General features: G+C 40.6%; 1 protein-coding gene across 2 annotated transcripts in view; it reads right to left on the bottom strand.

Annotated features, from left to right (window-relative positions):
• The window catches only part of LOC127468013 (ephrin type-B receptor 5), a 69,536-nt gene that overhangs the window by 33,736 nt on the left and 14,790 nt on the right, over positions 1-21,010 (bottom strand). For both annotated transcript variants that reach the window (XM_051780707.1, XM_051780706.1), the window contains exons 2-4: positions 16,677-16,890; positions 6,823-6,887; positions 3,385-4,081 (exon numbers count right to left, since the gene is read on the bottom strand). In XM_051780707.1, the coding sequence (XP_051636667.1) occupies positions 3,385-4,081; positions 6,823-6,887; positions 16,677-16,770 (856 nt within the window). In that variant the 5' untranslated portion in view covers positions 16,771-16,890. The remainder of the gene's footprint in view (positions 1-3,384; positions 4,082-6,822; positions 6,888-16,676; positions 16,891-21,010) is intronic.

Here is a 21,010-nt window from a genome sequence, read left to right as displayed (position 1 = left end):
CCACTCCAAACTTGTTCCCTCCTCCTCTCTCTGGCTGCTGTTTTCTGTCTCCAGTTAAATATATTTGTACAGAGGTGCCACAGATATGGCCAATCAGCTCAGCTCTGTCCTGAGCTCTGTCCTTCTTCATTCAGAAGTCAGCTTAGCACTTTATCTAGCAGTCATTTCTCTTCTCCTTTTTGTCAACACTGCAATTTCTGAAGTATTTTTAAAATGTCTCAGTCATGAATTCTAAATATTATTTTCAAAAGCATGTGGTAACTTAAATCCTATATGACTTTTAAGAGCAATGATAAGCAGCAGGTACTGTATCCCAAGAAACACATTATTTAATTGTTTGTGGGGATGGATTCGGGAACAACTGTTTTCAGTAACAAATATGTGAATCGGAGAGAAGGCTTGGGAGAACAGCCAATCAGTCCAGAATTTTGGGAACCAGTAGTCTAGGATAGCCTAATCACACAGAACATTCTGCTTCCAGCCTTCTATGAGGAAAAACACAAGGTGCAGAAAACCTTGCCAGGCAAGGTTGCCTGTGTGTATATATCTACCCAAAGAAAAGGAGATTAGGTCCCAACCTTCTTTTTTTTCCTCTTCAAACTGCCATTGTCCTTTCTGACCGTTCAGCATGAGAAGTCTGCTCAGATAAGGTCAAAAGTGAATCCCACACAGAGCACATCCCACATCACCCAGAGGGCTTACTAAAGATTGTTGGTTCACTGTTCTATCTAGTTGGAGAAATTTGCCATATAGTAAAATACAGCAGGCAGTCTCATAAAACTAATAAAAGAAAGTATCTTAACTTATGATAGGGGGCAGGGGGAAAAAACAAGGGCTTTCTATCTTTCTCCTCAGAATGGCTCTTGGCAGATTCTTTGTTCTAAATAAAGAGGTAACAGCTGGTCCAGGAAGGACTCCACAGGCTTGCATATGGTGAGGGGGAAGGCAATGCCCACACACTCTTCTACTAAAGTGTAAGAAGGAAACTTGCTTCTCCTTCCTATCCTTGGATGATTCTTCAGTCTTATTAAGAAGAGCTCTCTGCGGTATCATCAGTAGAAATCTGCCCTTGGGCTATTGCTTTTGTTCTGTATTTCATCTACAACACTGTAGCAGCTCTGTATCATGGCATACTTCTGTTCTTAGGAAGGGAGAACATACATACAGAGGGGAAGTGCTGGAAAGGACTCCACACAAAGAAACACCAAGCAAGGGGACAAATTACATGAACTGAATGTGGCTCCATTCAGACAGGACAGCAACATATTGTTAGCAGGAGAAGAGATCAGGAACAAACACTGATTGAGCCAGAGGAGTTAACAGGAAACATGAGCAGAAAAAAAAATACCCTCTAACATTAAGATTCATTATTTGGTTGTCTTTAGCTGCTCTAAGCTGCTCATGGAATCTTAGGAAGTAATTGATGGGAATGGAGTTTTGTAGCTTGATAGATTGTCATTGTTTCAGTTATTCCTTATAGTGTTTATCACTTTCATCTTTCTCCAGCTTCTGTGATAATGAGGCTGCAAGGGAGTATCAGCTTTCACTGAATGGTATGAAAAATAGAAGATAGATTTTTTAAAATTTTATCTACCAAGCCTAATTCCGTTATTTTTTGAGTGCTTAAGACTACTATCTGATACTAAATTATTGACTGGCAGTTTATCTAAACTGTGAACTAGTAATGCTACTGATGCAGACAGCAGAACTAGTGCCATACAGAGCTGCTCTATGTCCGCCTGAGCTTACCGTCTCAGGAGCAGCACTATAGGAATGTAGTTACATTTCTTTCAGGATGAGCAGGATAAAAAGGCACACACATTTTAATTATTCTCAAAGTTTAAACAAATGAAAAGCACTTACCAATTTTAATTGCTTTATAAGTCTCCAGAACAATGACCTGTATTTTAATAAAGCTATTTTACAAGACCCAAATCACTTCACGAAGCACGAATGTAAAGTATCATATTGACAACCATTAATTATCTGTTGCATTTGCGCTTGGTGTTAACCAGGATATTTGTACACCTGATGTTTGACTCGAACTCTTATTTGAATAAATTATAATCCAACTTTAAAACTGTGTCTGCACATTACGTTTATTTTTTAGATTAGTAAGGGTGGTGCAGCAACACTTTATATTGCTGAGAGATTTTGAGTAGATGCATATTAAAACAAAGGAAGCATGAGAGGAATGTTATACAAAAAATTACATAACCAACATAAGCAGTTTCCTCTAATGGACAGTCTTAAGCTTGAGATAGGAATACAGTCATGACATGAGACTGGGTGTTCAGGCTTGGCCAGATTTTGGCCCAGTATCGCTTCTGGGTGATACATAATTTATTCTATTTCCTCCAACAAACACAGAAAATACCATGGGACCTTGGGCAGAGAGTACATTACTGGTAATGATAATACCATTATGACTATTTTTTCTTGTCAGGTCAGCCCTGCTACATGTTTCCTGTCCCATGACCAGGCTGCTGCCATTTCCTTTTTTTTTTTTTTAATTCCTAGTTCCAACAGTACTAGCAAAAGGGCCAAAACTAGCTAGGGCAGTAGAGTGTATTAGCTCTGAGCCCAGCTCTGCTTCATGTGGCATGTTTCTTCTAACACTGTTGCCTCTTGGTAAAGAACTGGAGTTTTGGTAGGTCTGGCTAGTGACAACTCCTGGTAATTCTGTATAAGTAGCCTAACAGGCTGCCTCTTGTGGCAGCTTGAACTAAGGCCTGAGTGGAGTTTCCAACCATGTAGTTATCACCAAGAAGTGGTGTCCCAGCTTTAGTCAGGACAAGGTAATTTCTGCAGTAGCTGGGAGGGGGTGTGGCTGAGGGGGCATGACCAGGACCCAGATGCTATTCTGTACCACCTAGGGTCATTGCTGGGGGCAGTGGGACAGGACTCTCTCTTCGGAGGAGAAGGGTGTTCTTTCTGGTCCGCAGAAAACGTGGCAGAGAAAAGCTGATTGGTATTTGTATATTGTCATGGACTTTCCATGCAAATAATTTCTTTGTCTTATACCTTTTCTTATTAATATTGTTGCTGTTACTGTTCATTTTCTTATCTCATTGCTGTTTCCAGTAAATTGCTCTAACCTCAAACTGTGATCTTTGCCTTTTGTGCTTTCAGTCTGAGGGAGACCGGGAGCAAGAGGCAGCATGGTTTCAGCCAGAGCACTAAATTGAAGAATACCACTCCTAAACCCCTCCAGCTCCAGTTTGAGGTGCTAAAAGTGTCAGAAGAGACTGCTAGTAGGCGTTCACTGTAAGAAATGGTTTAACCTCCTAGCTCTGTGAACTTTTCACTAGTACCAAATACTGCTGATACAGAGAACCAACAAAAAAAGGGGCTGCCTAAAGGGTGGAAAAAAGGTTCTCTCACCTTGGCAAGCTCGTTCATCATCAACAGGCTGGTAGCCAGCCTTGCAGGTACATCGTCCAATGGCCACCATCCACTCCCCTTCTCCATTGCAGTGCAATCGAACACTTGAAGACCCAGTTGTGCTTGTCTCTTCAGCATTTGGCACACACGTCCCTGGTGACTCCACCAGCGAGGTCCTCTCCCCTCCTGCAAACGTTTCAGGAAAGGAGGCAAATCCTTTCACCACAGCTGGGCACTTGTAGAAAAAGACTTGGACTGCCACCAGAGACATGCAGGCTCCTGAGTCCTGGAAGGCCAGGTAGAAGCCATGCTTGGTAAGTGGTCCAAAGCTACGTACTTTAACATTCATCTTTACCACCTTCCCAGTGCTGTCCACCTGGGAAAAGCTTTCATCAGCTGCAATAGTATCCACTTTGGTCCAGGGGCCCTCACGCCACTCTGGCAGGTCCTGAGAGGCTATGTCAGCCTCTGACTGGTGATAGTAGAGTGTGAAAGTCTCCTTGCAAGAAGAGGCCACAGTGCGCATGCTGGCACAGTCTCTCACTGAGAAACGGAGGCGGACATGGACTCGGTGGGCTCCACGTCGCTCTATGAAGTGAGTACGCAACCAGTTGTTCTGACCTGGTTCAGCCACATTACAGACTTGAAAGGTCCGGATCAGGCGCTTCTTGTCATCCAGGACACTTACCTCATCCCACTACAATGGAAATAGGGGAAAGAAAAGAAAAAAGAAACTGTAAAAAACCCCAAGATTCAGTGTTCAACTGCATCAAAAATACGGGACAGGTCTTTGTCTTCCCCTTCCTTCTCCTTGCCAGTCTTGTCCATGACAAGACTTGAATCTGCTGATGCCATGTGCAGCACAGCACTCTACACAGGACAAAGCATGACCCTGTAAAGAAGAGTGGTCAAAGTTTTGAAGTAAGAACTGTTGTGACAGAAAACATAATTAATACAAACTTGTCACATGGCATTCAGAATCTTAAAATGAGAGTCACTTTCTTCCCTCCTATTTCCCCATGTCTTATCTCCAGGGACAAGACGCACAACACAAGCAAATGAGACAGAGCAACAAGACACTGTTCTTTGGAAAGCACATTGAAGTAGAAGTCCCTTCTACCCAGCTTTACCACGGTTGGAGCTATCCTCTGACATCTCCTATGCACACAAGACATTCTGCATGACCACTACAGGGGCAGGCCCAGATTTGGTTTGTGCCAGGAGGAAGGCACAAAGGAAGGATAGGGAGAGGTTACTGTACTGAAAGCGGGTTACTGTACAAAACTGTTAGAGAAACCCCTCCTTACCCTCTTAACTAGCTTTATATAATAGGTACAAGGTCCTGAGTATGACAGAGGAAGTACACAGTGAGATAGAAGAGAAGGGACCCGGTCAAGCATTCTCGTGAAGATCTGACCAACAAACTGCTCGCAACAAGATCTGCATTAAACCAGTACCAAAAAGAAAAATTGGCAAGTTGTGGTCATTAGTGACACTGTCCTGTGTGAAACAGAAGCACCCATTTGCAGATCAGGACATCTTTTTAGGCAAGTTTGCTGCCTCCCTGGGGCCTAGTTTAGGGCTATCACTAGATGATGGAAGAGCTTAGTACAGCCTTCAGACTATTATCCACTCCTGCTTTTTCACATGGGTACTAGTAATGTCCCAACAAAAAGTACAAAGTTGATCAACAGAGATTTTAGGGCCTTGGGAAGAATGCAAAAAAATTCAGGAGCACAGGTAGTGTTTTTCCCAATCCTCTTAGCAACAGTGAGACACTTTGGAAGAAACAAGTGATCCCAAGATATCAATACCTGGCTTCAGGACTGGTGCTTCTGCCAAAATGCTTGGTTTTGTAACCATTGAGGAATCTTTGAGACACAAGGTATGCTGGGACCTGACAGGATCCACTGTCCCAACAGGTGAAAGGTATCTTTGCTCATAAACTGGACAGACTGATTGAGAGAGATTTAATCTAGAATTGATGAAGAAAGGGCATATCAACAGGAGAGCTGGAGGTAAACCAAGAGTTGGCATGGCATAGCCTGGGGATAGCAGTGCTAGTGGAAATATGTATGCTGCTCCCGGGAGCATGGAGGGCTCCGGTGCACAACTGAAATGTTTGTACATCAATGTACACAGTATGAATTATGGAATCATGGAATATCTGAGTTGGAAGGGACCCACAAGGATCATTAGAGTCCAAATCCTAGCTCTGCCACAGTGTTCCTTGGACTCAATTCTAGAGCCAGTTCTGTGCAAGGTATTTATCAAAGACCTGGATGCAGGAGTTGAATGCACCATTACCAAGTTTACTGTCAAGACTAACCTGGCAAGTGCTGTTAACTCTCTGGAGGGACAAAAGAGCTAGCAGAGGGATCTGGATAGATTAGAGCATTAGGCAGTCATCCATGGCATGAAACTTAACAAGAACAAATGCCAGATGCTGCCATCTGGGATGGAGTAACTCTGCACACAAGAATAACGTGGGAGAGGAGTGGCTGGAGAGTGCCCTGCAGAGCACCCTAGGGGTGCTGGTGGCATGAGCTCAATGTGAGTCAGCAGTGTGCGCCCGGGCAGCCCCGAGGGCAAACCACATCCTGGGGAGCATCAAACATGGCATCACCAGCTGGTCAGAAGAGGGGATTATCCCACTGTGCTCAGCATTGGTGTGGCCTCACACGGAGTGCTGGGTGCAGTTCTGAGCCCCACCATTTCAGAGGGGTGTGAAGGTCCTGAAATGAGTCCAGAGGAGGGCAAAAAAAGATGGTGGATGGGCTGAAAGGCATATGCTGTGGTGAGCAGCTGAGGGTTCTGGGTTTGTCTAGCTTGTAAAAAAGGAGGCTGAGTGGCAATCCCCTTGCCATCTGCAGCTTATTGAGGAGGGGAAATTGAGAGGGAGGAGCTGATCCCTTCTCCCTGGAGTCCAGTGATAAAACGCATGGGAATGGTTCAAAGCTGCCTTAGGGGAGGTTTAGAATTGACATTAGGAAACATTTCTTTACCGAGAGGGTGGTCAGACACTGAAATAGGCTCCCTAGAGAGGCGGTCAATACTCCAAGCCTGTCAGCATTTGACAATGCTTGTAACAACATGCTTTAACTTTTGATCAGCCCTGAAGTGGTCAGGCAGCTGGAGCAGGTGATTGTTGTAGGTACCTTCCAACTGAAATATTCTGTTCTATTCTATCAGTACGGAGGGATAATTATTTATATTAGGACAGTGGAAAGCAGACAGTAAGGAGGTGACAATAGTATCCCACCCAGTATCCTCCTCTCTCAACCATCTGGCTTTGCACAACACATTGTGTTCAAATTGTTCATATGTACAAAATCCATGAACAAAGTCTCATTGCTTCCAGTTTCCCTTTCTTCATCATATGCATGCACGTCTTCCCAGCAGAGGCACAGTCAAGAAGAGGACAAGGGAAATGCTTACCCCATCAGAAGGGTGTGTGGTCCAGCCAATCTCTGAGGTCTCTTGAGTTGTATCCAGAAGTATTTCTGTTTATATTTAAAAAAATTAAATAAAAAGAGTATTTTGTGCTATTACAAGTCAGACTAAAATCTTATCTGTTCCTCACAAGATTGTCTTGTAGAGGGCTTCCATACACCAAAAATATACATTAATGTTTTGAGATTAAATATGACAGCTATGTCCATACTAGTAAATCAAGATGGGCCAAGATGGGGTAGAGGCACTGGGTACATAATCATGCTAAGTCATGATTAGCAAGTTGTTTGGCAATGTTCTGACCAGATTATCCCAGGCAAAGTGTAAGCACACTGACAGCATGGAGCAGAGTCATCATAATGAGCAGTATACGCAAGGCCACTCTCTTTTTGGAAAGGGAAAGGTGGGACAGAGAGATGAGTTACATGAATGCATGCTGGTCTCCTTAGGACTAGGGTTGCCTGTTTCATTCGCAGGTGTAAATGTGGACACAAGGCCAAGACACGTTTGTTTCCAGTTCTGGAACAAAATTTCTTTTGGAGTTTAGGATGACGACCCAGTGGATCCTGTAATGGATTCACTTTGTTCTGGATCTGGGCATTACATTGCAAGCCAGTTTTATCAGAAAAATTAGTATTAAATAGTCTGTTGCATTATCCTGCTCAGGAGTTATGCAGGGTACATGCAGAGCTTCACAGGCCAAGTTTATTCCCACAAGTGGTCTGCATTTCCATTGTAATTGAATCTACTACTGGAGGCAGATACTAGCCTTGACTGCTCTTGAACCTGTTATTCTCTATTTGGGTACAAAGAAATACAGAAGAAATTGTAACAGTGCAAACTATAAACGTATCATTCTCCAAATTACTATGTCAAGGTCTGAGACCACCCTGGAAGTTACTAGTATGGAAGCATGTGCACTATACTGTGTACATTTATAGTGAGGACACAGAAGAAGAACAAGACTCCCTTGAATAGATACTTATATGTGTTGATAAACACTGTATAAATCAGTTGCTTTTTCTTTAATTCTGGAAAGTTTTATTTGTTTATTTTGACTTTCCTATTTCCATTTTGTTGCTTTAAAAAAGCAAAACCTTACAAAACAGATCAAAAAAGCCAACCCAGAACCCAACAGCAACAGCCAGCTTATTTACAAATAGGATTCACTGTTCCTATTCACCTTCTAAAAGTTTATAGATATGACTGTTCCATGTTTTATGCAGGAGAGAGATTCTCAATGGTTTCTATTTCCAATTTATGGACTGCTGATGTCACTATCCATACCAATGCACCTGGGGATTCATTCCACATTAATCATCAGAAAGGAAAGACTAGACTCATCCTAAAGCAGACATGATCAAGTGAGCAAGTTTATGCAGATCTCAGTCTTCATCAATGTCCCTGAACTATGTTACCTATATTCCTACAGGAGACCTTATATTTCTTAGACCTTCCTGAAGAGCTGATTCCTTGATCCAAAAGCAGTGCAAAATACCTGGGCAGGCTTGCGAAAACTGGAAGGAGCTTACTGGTTAAGCACAACCTCATTAAAATTGTCTAACAGACCTCGAGAAATGCTGAGCAGCTCAGTACTCAAGGGTAACTTGGCTCAGATGGTTACTCTGAGCAGCAGAAACTCTGCAAAAGGCCTATGCCTCCCTGAGGCACATGCTTCCCTAGGCTGTCCTGGCAGCAGAGGAACTTGGCATTCCCCCACACCCATTACAGTCTCAATTGCATGGTCTGGCATAGGGGTTGCACTGCATCATGTCATTACTTTGCCACTGGGTTCCCAGACATTGCCTTGATATGCTGAAATAATATACAAGGTAATTTTTCAACACAGAAAGAAGTTTTTTTTCTAATCAGGTCTGAGTCTCCCATTTACCTAAGTATAATGCCTCTACCCCAAGGAAACTAGTAGAAAATAAAATAGAGAAAAGTTAATCAGGGCACAGAAAGTCAGATAAAAAGTGAGAAAGAAAAGAAGAAGAAAGAAAATAGAGAAGACTTGCTCAGCAGACTGCTTGCCATGTCAAGCATATTCTCCAGATAGCTTCTCACCAGTGAGCAAGGTAATATTTATCAAGCACAGAAGTATTTCACAAGCAAACAGAAATAGGCAGCCTGAAGCAGACAGAACTGTCCCTCTCACAGTGAATATTTTAAGTCAGAAAGCATTAGGAAAATAAGAAAAGTACACAAGAACTTTGTGTGCATAAATCTCATTTCACAACCTGCAGTCCAATGCCCCTCACTATTTTTCTTCCCTTTCTCCCTCTCCTACTGGCTTCATGCCTTGAATCAGATCCCCAGTCACACTAGCTGCAGGCACACTCACAAATCTCACAAGCTGTTAAAGTGCTCTCTAATTCTGAGGACAACAGGCACAGGTCCACTCTACCTTCTGACTTACGTGTAGACACAGTTTATGATAAGATTAATTGGCATGGATGATATTCCAATTTTATATTATGAGTTATTTTAGTTCAAAGAAGAGAAAAATAACTGATGAGAGATTCTCCTGTATTTCTCTTCCCTAAACTAAAAAGAAAAAGATCATCTTTTATAGAAGAGTCAAATGGGTTCATTACAGTCTTTGTAAAACAAAATTTTAAAGTAGTTAAACTCTCATTTAAGTATCCTTTGTTCTTGCAGGCCAGAAAGAGTGAAATAAAAATCCCCAATACTTAAGCTAGTACTAGTCTATACTTACATCACAAACCAATCTCTTGAGCCGCATTATACTATAATGTCAATATCAAGATCAACTGGGCAGAGTGCGGAAATTGCTATTACAGATCACAATGTTCAAAATAGGCATTTTAATGATTTTAAGATTTTGGATAGCCTGCACCTTCAAGCAAGACTATTTAGTGCTTGTGTTACAGGCAAAATGTTTTCCTGATGTGAGAGGATGACAATTCACCCAAGGATCATTGACCCTTAGACAACCTTCATGAAGGCTTTCTAAATTGAAGAATACTTCTCCTCAGTGTCTTAACAGTGCAGTGGTGCAAGAGTGAATTATACAACCCAAGCCTGCCCAAACTATAGCCACTGACAAGAAAGTTGATCCTGAGAAGACAGCAAAAGAATCTCTTCACCTGTGGGATGAGAATCTGGTGCAAAGAATGACAACACCACAAATTACAGAATGAAACAAGTTGGAAGGGAGGTACCAGAGGTCATCGTTATCAACACGCTGCTCAAGGCCAGGTTAAATTACAGTAGGTTGCTCAAAACCTTGCCCAGTTGAATTCTGTATATATCCAAATGTACATGTACATCGCTAGATAAGGTGAAGGGCAGTAGAGTAAAAGGTAACATTCAGAGAGTTCACTTTGCTCTGGAGCTGAATGCCCCAAGCAGCAAAGCTCTAGCAGACTTCTTGAAAAGAACTGAAACACTACTGAGCTTATTCTGCCTTCTATGATCATGCCTTGAACACGAACAAGTAGGAAGGCTGTGAATGCTCTCTAAGAAGGTTGGAAAGAGAAAGCATTCTCTGGGTTTGTGAAAAAATATTGTTAGGGGTTGTCAAACCCAGTAACCTCACATAAGCAAGGCTGCTGCAGCTTCATGTCTCTGGGTACAACCAATAGCAAGGTTGAGCGTGTATTCCCTACAGGCACACACACAAACACATGCAGGCACTGCACACATGCAAATGGCCAGCCACAAAGATTAACACAGGCAGACAGAAACACTCACCAGCCATGCAAATAGAAACAGCACCACCAATGGCCTCATCCTGCTCCCCTTTCTGGGTGGTCAGGATGAAGGTCTGTTAGTGGGAAATATATATGCATTTCTATACAATACAGATCCATGCAATAACTGTCCTTAAACATTTAGCCTTCAGTAGCTGACCTCTGGATCTGCGGTCTCTATGTATGCTGACACCTGAAGCTTGCAGTCCTACTCCTTTTGCTAGTATTCAGACAGCCTCACTCACTGATACATCCCTTCACACACACACACAGAGGTATGCTGTGGATCCTCTACTAACTGGTTTTAAGCATGCAGCCTATCCAGTAGCTAGACCTGGATTCTTGTTCTCCTGGGTTGCCGACACTTGGACTTGTGAGCCTCCAAGGTCTGCAGCCAGTTGCTGTAGTGCTGCCCCACTCCAGAGAACCCTACTTACATGCACAAACACATGCACAGGCACACATACTATGAATCTCTCCATTAATTGGTCTTAGACACTCAGCCTACCCAGGAGTTGGCCTTTGGATCATCTTGTCTCCAGTTGCACTGATATACACAATATATAGACAGGACTCTCAAAGAACCTCCAGAATTTATGGTGACCTGGACCTCCTGATTCCCTCAGTAGACAGCCCCCTCCATCTGTCTCACTCACAGAGACGTGCACATACAAAAGAGTGTTTTATTCATCTTCTAGACTCTCTGGCCTTTCCCTGGTTTCTCAACCCACTTACTCTACTAACAAGCTAGTCTAGCTTGATAAAGAGATTGCAGACTCACTAACAAAAGCCCATCTGTGGTCCAACCTGAGTTCCTAGCACTTGATTTTCATCCATTCCAGGCTCTCCAGCTTCTGGTAGCACTAACTCACGGGCCACTATGATCTGTGGTTCAACTCCAGTTGCTGGTATACAAATGTCCATGTACACACAAACAGCTGCAGACTGTTTACACAACTGGTCCCTTATGTCTACTTTCACACACATAATCCTCCCCAAAACCACCTTGATCCTTCCCTTTCCTCACCTATGATTCCTCTCCTAAACAACCCACAATAAGTTTTGTAGAAGCCCTAAATGCTCTTCCTTACTTCCCCTAATAAATACCATGGCCCCGCTGGCAGTAACCGCCTTCAATCTCCACGGTGTTCCAGAGAGCACTTCCATTGACTTAATTTAATGCTTTCCATTCCCACTCCATGGGCTGATCACACTCCTGTGATAGCCCTGGGAGAAGCTGGGTCACAGTGCTTATTTCTCTATTAGGTTATTCAGGTTCCCCTGCCTTTCATTGTTCCTCTGTGCTCCTTTGAGCATGTGGAGAGGACTCTTTTATCAGGAGCCTTTTATCACTCAACTGAACAAATATTTTTATGCATGGGGTTCTATCACCTGGAGACAGAATACAGTCAAACCTTTGGGAATCCTTAAATACACTAGAATTTCTTCCAAAACTAAACAGCTATTGTGGTGAAGTAAAATCAATGGCCAGTGACATATGCAACTGTAACAACTATTCTATTTTTCAAAAATTAGTTGATGAAATAAGTAAAAAAACAAACAAAAATAGTAAAAAAATCCTACTTGTTCATGAACTACCCAAAGACTGATATTATTTTTTAACAAAAACTATCTTTTTTAAAGTCAAGTTATTACTTAACACAAAAAAACAAGTTGCAGGTTATAAAATATGTCTCCTAATATAAGAGAATACATACAAACCCAATCTATATGAGACAAAGGAATTTTAATTTTTTCTTGGATAAATCTATATTTTGAAATAATTCTGCAATCAATGATCTTGTATTACTTCCGCACTCCTATACAATTAATTTTAAAAAAGCTATTTGGAGCCAACGGGACATGTGTTTAGTAAGTTCCATGAAGTATATATTATTTAACTACTTGCTGTGTCAGAGTAAAATCCTGATACTATCAGAACATCAAAGTTGTCATCTGAAAGAAGGAATTCTCACACCCCAACCAGGAGTTATGTGCCATCTGTGAAAGAGAGAAATCACAGCCAAATGGTCTAGGATATGGAAATACACAGCTTTTTGTAACACAGATTTTAAGCTTTATGAATGACTGTGTATTTTTCTCCTTACCTGCCCTTTTCTTTGATAAAGCTCTAAGGAAACTGCCAGGACTACCATGTTGTGCTACTTCACCTTCTGATGTCAGAAAACTCAGACATTGGGAAATTTAAAAAAAAAAAAGTTTCACCTTTGCATATGAAGTCAAATTAAATTACTATCTACAGCTTTTCTAGTCATAAAATATAATGTGTATTCTTCTGCAGCTTAAGATGTTCATTCTGCAAACACCCACTACTGAGCCTAGAAATTGGATCCAACTGCCACTGCCATCAAACTGGCTACTTTTGATGACAGCGTGACTTCTGGTGTTTATCTATGTTTTCCTGCTTACTTTTTTGCATAGACATTAAAAAAGAGTTTATGTCTTCCAAAGTTTCACTGAAGCATATATTTTAAGTCCCAGATATCCTACACTACAAGAATGCCATCCTTTCTCCTTGAAGGTTTAATTAGTTTTGAATATAAACGGTGTTAGTTGCAGCATGAATAGTCTCTACTGTCCTACTGGCCTCTGAGCAGCAAGGGCTAGCCTGCAGTTTGGGAATAGATCCATCACAGGACTATGGTACATGCCTGGGAATGTGGATGTCCTAGCACAGGGAACACACAGGAATCTACTCTGGAAGAAAACAAATCAAACAGAGCTGCTGAGACTGACCAAAAGGATAACCCCCTGTCTGTTTCCCGCTTACAAACAAGCTGCACATCCAACCAAGTCTCCTTCACCTTCTGCATGTCTACAACAGGATATTCCTCTGGGAAAGCCCTGGGCTTTCCAAGCATGCAGCAAAGATTTTGGCACGCAGGTGAGTGCCAGGAAAGAACCTGGAAGAAAATGTTTGCTAGGATTTTAATAACTCATATGAATCACAAGTAGTCAAAGTAAATTAACACTAATTTAAACCCTTTCTTGTATATACTAAACTGTATATAATAAAACAAAAGACAAATGTATTTTTTTCTCTGAAAATTCCTTTCGAGGAAAGTATAGTTTTCCTCCACTTCAAAGGCAAGCCAATTTAAGCAATCAATACATTATTTTCAACAGCCCAAGATGACAACCAGTTAATAGAAAAGACAGGGGAAAAAAATGAAATAAGAATGTCTGACCTCACTAACTTTTTCTTTCATGTTCCCTTTTGCCAAGGAGACACTTTCAATGCAAAGAGGTTCTACCAAGGCAGAATAATTTTTCTCTCTCTATCTTGCACTTCTGGAAGATAGTTAGAAAAGTTGTCCAGTCATTCTGCAGGCTGGAGAGCTTGTTGTAAAATAAATGCAGTCACTTACATGCAGAACACATCGTTCCTTTGGAACATATTTAATGAGTTCTGCAAAATGAACTCTGCTTGTGTTTATAGCTGTAAACATTTATAACTCATTCAAAGTAAAACCAATATTCCACATAAAATTCATCTCAGCGCCCTAGTAAGAGCTATTTCATTAACAAGTTATCACTAGCTCTCACCTGTCTTGACTGCAGCCTATCAGGCATTCTTAAATTCTATGCTTCACTAACTTTTACAATCAGAAAAGTTAACCTAAAATGTTAACTTAAATGTTAAGTGATAAATTGTAATTACATACATATATAGATTTTCAAAGAAATAAAATTTCTGTGTAACTGTCTTTGACAAAAGAGAAAAATACATTACTTCACCCAGCATGTAGCTCAAAAACTTTTGCAGAGCCATAAACATTGGGAAATGTAATCTTAATGAAAACTTTCATGCAATCTTGTTTCATTTTATAAAGCTAAAATAACAAGTTTACAAATGTCTTCTGTTTGCAAAGCAGTTTTCCTTCATGTTTCCCACGCAGTTTTTTTTCTACTGTGAAAATCATGTCTGGAAAACTTTGGACAGACATGCTCATTCCTGTTGAAATCAGTGTGTCCAAATACTAGAGCTGTATCAAATAAATTCAGCCTAATGATTCCTTTTTATGCATTAAAACCAACAACAACAACAAAAACATCTTCACTTGCTTACAAGAATTTCTTTACTTCTGAGTCATGAAGGAGTCTGAAGTTCGACTAGGTCCTGTAAAAGCATGCTGCCTTCAATTTATCAAAAGTATTCTGCATGAAAAGTATTTGCTCTTTTCATACTGCATATAAAGATGGTTTGAATACTTTGACTACTTCTCTTCCCCTCTCTACAGTTTCTCCTTCTTTTCTTAATTATTTATAGTAAGGTTTATAAAATTTCAAACAAAGCTTAGTTTGAGAAAAAAAGTGATTTACATTCGGACTGTGAAATCTAACTCAAATGCCTGAGAAACACTTGGAAGAAAAATTACCTTGACTGATTTTCCCACTCAATTTTCTTCAGTTAGAGGTGAGACATATTTTAGACACCATCTAAAACTTCTAACAAACATTACAAAAACTAAAGACCACACTGGATATTCCCCATATTTTTTAACTAAAATCTGAAACCTGAAGTTCAGGTTTCTACTCTATATAATAATGAGTCAACAAATCAGCCATGGGCTTTTTTTTCTTCCTTATGGACAATCCTCTACTAAAGCAAAGCTTTCTACATAGTTATCATCAGACTTTCCTCCCCTACTGCATAATTTTTCTTTGACTTTTGACCACAACAAAAATACTTACCTCTGAGATGCAAATCAGCTTTGGAGTGCAAACCTAGGACCATGCAGCACGGTCACAATGAAGGTGCTGACTCCCCTGACTCTGAATTGAGAGTTAAAAATCAGCTCATGGGAATCTTTACTACTTCATCTCCATAGGCAAAATTTTAAATTTTACTGTCGTATTTTAATCCAAGCAATTCAACTACGTGATCTGTGAAGCTGTATCACACGGTGCTTTCTCAACTCTTTTATCTCTACAAACTTACAGGAGTGAGTACAGAATTCAAAAAATGTCAGTTCCTACAGGCATCACTGAGTTGCTTCATATTTGCAGAGAGAATTCACATTTTCTCCCCCTTTTCTATCTCAGTTCCTTTACCAGTTACACAAGGAATTACACAGTACTTTGTAAGATAATTTTAAAATCAGTAATTAACAGAATTTCAGAGATTTAAGAATTTGTATTGTAATCTTATATTGATTATTTTGTCTCTAAACTCCTCCCCCACTCCACTCCCCTCCTATTAAGAGAAGGGATGCTTTAACAAGCTTTCCACTTTTTATTAGACCTCACACTATTCTCTTTTCCTATCCTCTAGGTCTTTCCTTGTCTTCCTTTGATTCCTCCTCTCCTTTTTCAGAGGCTTTTAGAAATGCAAGAGATGAACATTCATCACAAAGCAGTACAGTTCATTGAGCACATGTAGCTGCAAGGATATTTCTTGGAACAAACAAGAGGACTGTTTACAATACCTCTGCCCTTCTCTAAGTCTCTTCCACAGCTCTCATGTTACCTCCTGCTCTCATCGCCCTCCCTCCTACCATCTATTCTTTCTTCTAGCGTTTTCTTGGCCTTCCTTTTCTGCCCACCTTTTCCCTACACTGCCTTCACTGCTCTCTCCCTCCTCTCCTCTACTGGCTGAATGTGAACTGCCTCTTCTTGTTAATGTAAAGCATTCTCTCCATATCTATTATTTGAGGCAAGTTGTTCAAATGCGAGAAAAAGACTTGATTTCAGCCCACTGTATGCTGCCTTCTAGAACAGCCTAAACATTCAGAGATTGTTTCACAAAACAAACACCGTGCAAGAACAGGAACACAAGAATCAAATATATGCAAAGCATAAACAAGGAGCTTATTTCCTGAGAAAAAAAATTATTCTTTGAGGCCGTCATTTCTGAGACAGCTAGTAGTGATGTTCATTAATGGTCTTTCATAACAGGGTTTGCCTCTCCCACTAGAAACAATACTAAAACTTTTACATCTCAAGAGATAGTCATCAACCATCAAACAGAAAGACATATCCTCAATGCTCATCTGCACTAGGATAAGTATACTGGAGAGCACACTTTTCTTACTTATTCTTTTTTTTAATCTCTACAGAAAACTTCATTAAGTTGTTGCAATATATAGCATCTGTTCTTACCTTCTAGTGAGGTGACTAGATGAAAGCAGCAGACCATCCAGATCCAACCCATTCCCGCCACTCTTCTTGCACTGATGCCACCATTAGAATCCATGAAGATTCTCTGTGAATACCACCATCTTTAACAAACACACTCCCTTGAAACGGTCAGAGATTTCTTGGAGTGTTTTAATATCTTCCCAAATCAAAGCACAGAGGCCTTCACACAGAAATACTGTTTAAGGAAAAACAGAAGATGGAAACACAAATCAGGTCACAATAATACAAAACTGACAGTTTTTATACATCCACTCCATCACTTAATACTTCCAAGATACAAGTGAAACAGAGTAGCACAGACTCAGCATTTACCACGAACCCAGCCCTCAAGACTACAGTCAGTCACAGGTGTTCTACACACTGCCCGTACAGATTTTGAGACATTCATGGCATCAGTGAGAGCAGGTTCCCACATCAGTGTTAATCTGTACCACAGTATAGGCTGTGCTCCTACTTAAGTTCTGACCCTTCACATCTCCAGCAATGTATCTTAGAAGGCGTGCATTCCATTTCCCCTGCATGTTTTTCAAATTCTGTCTCATTTTGCCTTTTCAGGACTCTGCAGGGCAGTAGCAATGACAGGAGAGTTTTTGCCAACACAAATCCGCATGGCTGACACACTTGTAACTGTGTATCAGATGTAGGCACTTGTCCCTTTAAGCATACGACTGCACATTACTGAAGCTGGACAGTATTTTTCCCATTGATATGTTGTACATGAGGAAGAGAACACTGTGATATTTAAGGTCAAATAGGGAGACTGTTACAGCCAGAAAAAGCAGAAAAAGTCCAAGTTTATCATCTTAAGTGGGAAAAAAATTGAAACAAAACTCTACCACCACCATTAAGAATCTGACACGCAGGCTTATCTCAGAAAAGGAGCAGCATGTGGCCTAATCTAGCATTGCATGAGATCAATCCAGCACAATAATTTTGCTAAGCAAGGTAATTTTGGCTCCATCTGACCAATTCTCAGCCCACCAGAGAAATATCACAATAATATGTAGGTTGCATGCAAAAAGCCAGTATGTTTTGTTTCTTTAGGTGCTCTTTGCGCAGAGCATTGAAAATACTTCAATGTCTTCAGTGAGACAGTGAAGCGTAGCTAAGGAGAAAGAAAAATGTCTCAGGCAATATAGAGGAATGGCTCAATAACCTGGCTAAAACAGCAGAGGGAAGAGTTGTAATTAAAAGGGGCAGCCTCAGTGCAATTATCTGAAAACCTTGCAATGTGGGATTTGAGTAAGTTTGGCATTAGCAGAGGAAAAAGCAGCCTGGGGAGCATGCAAAAAGGCAGCGGAGTGCAATTTGATTTGCTTTTCTGGAGAAGGGGAGAAATTACTGAGCAGGATGGAATAGTTCTCTTTTACACTTTTACACTGCCCCCAATAAGAACCTAGAACACCAAATACATTGGGCATTACTAAAATGTAAGGAAACTAAAGAAACCTCAGCAGGAGGTAAAAGGTTTGATTCATGACTTATAATAAAAGAGAAAAATAAAATCACTTAAGTATAACAGAGGAATAATGAAGATAGTATAATATACAGGTACTGCATATTAGTTAATGCATGCACCACGATGTATCACAGAAGAAAAACACCACTGCATGTAACTGTAAAAAGGAGAAAATTTCAGGTTGAATGATCAGAAGGCACTTCTTTACAGAAAGAACTATCCAAGCACATAGCAGTGTTCTCCTGGAACAGGGCTTAAGACTGTTGCCTGAGCCACAAAAATCAAGACTGGGTATACCAGAACCAAGCCTGCATGACTATTCTATATGGAGACATAAGTACTCACCATTTGTACTGCCAGTCAATCTGTAACATTATAATATCTAAAAGCTTTTTTATTAGGCCAGTAAAATCCTGAGAGATGGGGACTTTTAAACGTTCACTTTGATGGCAAATAAATGCAGAAACAGAGGTCAAATAAACTGAACACAACCTTGATTTCAGTCAATGGGACTGCATTCATTTACAGAAGGTTTGAAGACGGCTCACAACCCAGATTTTCTCATGTCACATAACTAATGAGTGGCAGAGCAGAAGACAGAACCCAAATATGCTCTGGCCGCTGAATTTCAGGCAAAAGTACTGAAATTACCACAGATATAACTAAAAAAAAATCCCTTGTACACAAAAACAGACACAATTTCTGACTTCAAGGAAACCGATTTTTCTGCTTCCCTCCTGACCTGCATCTCTCTCTTACAACATCTGTTTGGCTTACTCTGGTCAACTCTGTATCCCAGCAAAGTTGCGTGGCTCTTCATGAGGAATCATACAGCCATTGTCCGGATTAGACTGGAATTTATTTTTCCCTGAAATAAATTGTGGCTAAATGAAAAAGCTGGTTATGATTTAGTAGTTAAAAATAGGTGAGTTTTTTTTCTTTCCTTTTTTTTTTATTTATTTTATTTTGCCTCTTCCACACCTCAATGAAAAATGCTTACTCCACAACGAAGCAGAGAGACAACATTATGGAAGCATTTAAGGGAGAGTAGGAGGGAAGCACTAGCCTCTCTGAATTAAAGAGTACCAAGCCCCTAAATTGCTAACCACTGCCCTGCCCTTCCCCCTAGCACTTGATGTGTATAGAATCTGACTACACCCAAAGACGCTCATCTTTCATTCTTCAGTTCTCCTACTATTTCTTCCCTACACCAAACTACGTAAACAGAAACCTCAAACCATCTCAACTTTTAAACCACCCTCTTCTCTTGTCCACACAAGCACCTTTTCATGGCCTTCTCAGCTATTTACTTCTTCCAAAACTGCTTTCAGAGAGATTACTTCTTCTTGCTATGGAATCCACTATTCCCCATTCTTCCCCAAATCCAACTGCAAAGTAATACAGCTTGTCACAACAGGATTCTTAAAAAAACTTCCTTAAATACCCCTTCTCATCCTCTCTGTCTTCCAACTACATGAACTTGCTGGTCACGTACCATCTGTCAATCCTCTTATGCTAACTCTTCCATAAAGGATTCTAAACCACTTTTAGGCATATATTTCCTTAGGTAGTGGAATTATCTCAATCTCCTTGGAAGTCCTGAAAATCCTAAAACATCTGAAAAGCATGACAGCTCCTGAGGATCCCAATGTCTTTTAATGATTCAGCTCTATAAAACTGAAGATCCCAAGCAGTCAGAAAAGATGAGTCACTTTTGCTTTAGCACCAAGCTCCAAGAGATGGAAGATGGAAGTCTCCAGGTTATCTGCTTACATTATTCACCAGCGCTATCATGGCTGTTTACTTTGGCACTATCTCTGTGCCACTGTACCTGGATTACCAAAATTTATGTTCAAGATCCCAATAAGAGAGATGAATACAATCATTACCAGTATTTTCAAGAATATTGGTTTCTTAGTGGAACAACCAGAGAGAAGAAGAGTTCTTTGGGAAGCTTGTCAAGATGAGTTTTGAACATTGCCAAGGATGGAGATTCCTCAGCCTCTTTAGGCATCTGTACCAGCGCTAAACTGATTTTTTTTTGTTATTATTTTTTCATGGGGGATTTTTTTCTTCCTTATATACAGTCAGAATCTCCCTTGCTCTATTCCACTGTTTATTTCAACAGCTCTTGCCTAGCATCTCAAAGCTTCTTATACCCAAAACGGCAAACACAAACTATTTCAGCTGGAAAGCCTCGAATGTGAAACATAATATGCCTGGCTTAACTGGCATTGTTTAAGGTCTGTTTCTTCTTGCCAGACAGAACCCGTGCTGTAATTTCTCACTTTTTCTGAACTCAGTCTTGAAGTGGGAACACTTTAGTACAATCTCCAGGCAAATGATGCTCAGTGCTACAGAACAGATAGCAATAGTGCTCCCATATGTAATAAACCAATTGACATTATTACAGTTCTGAGCTCGTGGGATTTCTCTCACAAAGGGGGTTGCTGTGTGCCCATGCTATATCGAAACTCTGGTAAAGTATTTAACGCAGTCAGTACCTCTGAGGCAGCTTCCTTATGCAAATAAAGGGTTCCCTCAAAGTTCAAGCACCTGAAGAGCCATGGGCACTAGTGTTGCTTAAACAGGTCAGCGTTAATTCAAAAGTCTCTTATATCAGTACATGTGCTTTTATTAGAAAGGTATCGGATTTGCTCCTAGGTTTGTGTAGTCATTTATTTTAGAGTACCCCAATGGTATGTGTCTTGAGTCTCGATGGAGGTGGTCATACACGTGACAAATCTAAGATGGTTCTCCTTAAAATGGACAGATTTTTTTTTCTTCTGGGCTTGCATGGCACTCTGAGACTGATCAAGGACAGTCACAACTATAG

The sequence above is a fragment of the Manacus candei genome, unplaced genomic scaffold, assembly GCF_025592945.1.
Source record: "Manacus candei isolate 608988 ecotype Guabito, Panama unplaced genomic scaffold, ASM2559294v1 h1tg000014l, whole genome shotgun sequence".
Classification (NCBI taxonomy): Eukaryota; Metazoa; Chordata; class Aves; order Passeriformes; family Pipridae; genus Manacus; species Manacus candei.
This window is presented reverse-complemented; position numbering and strand designations above follow the sequence as displayed.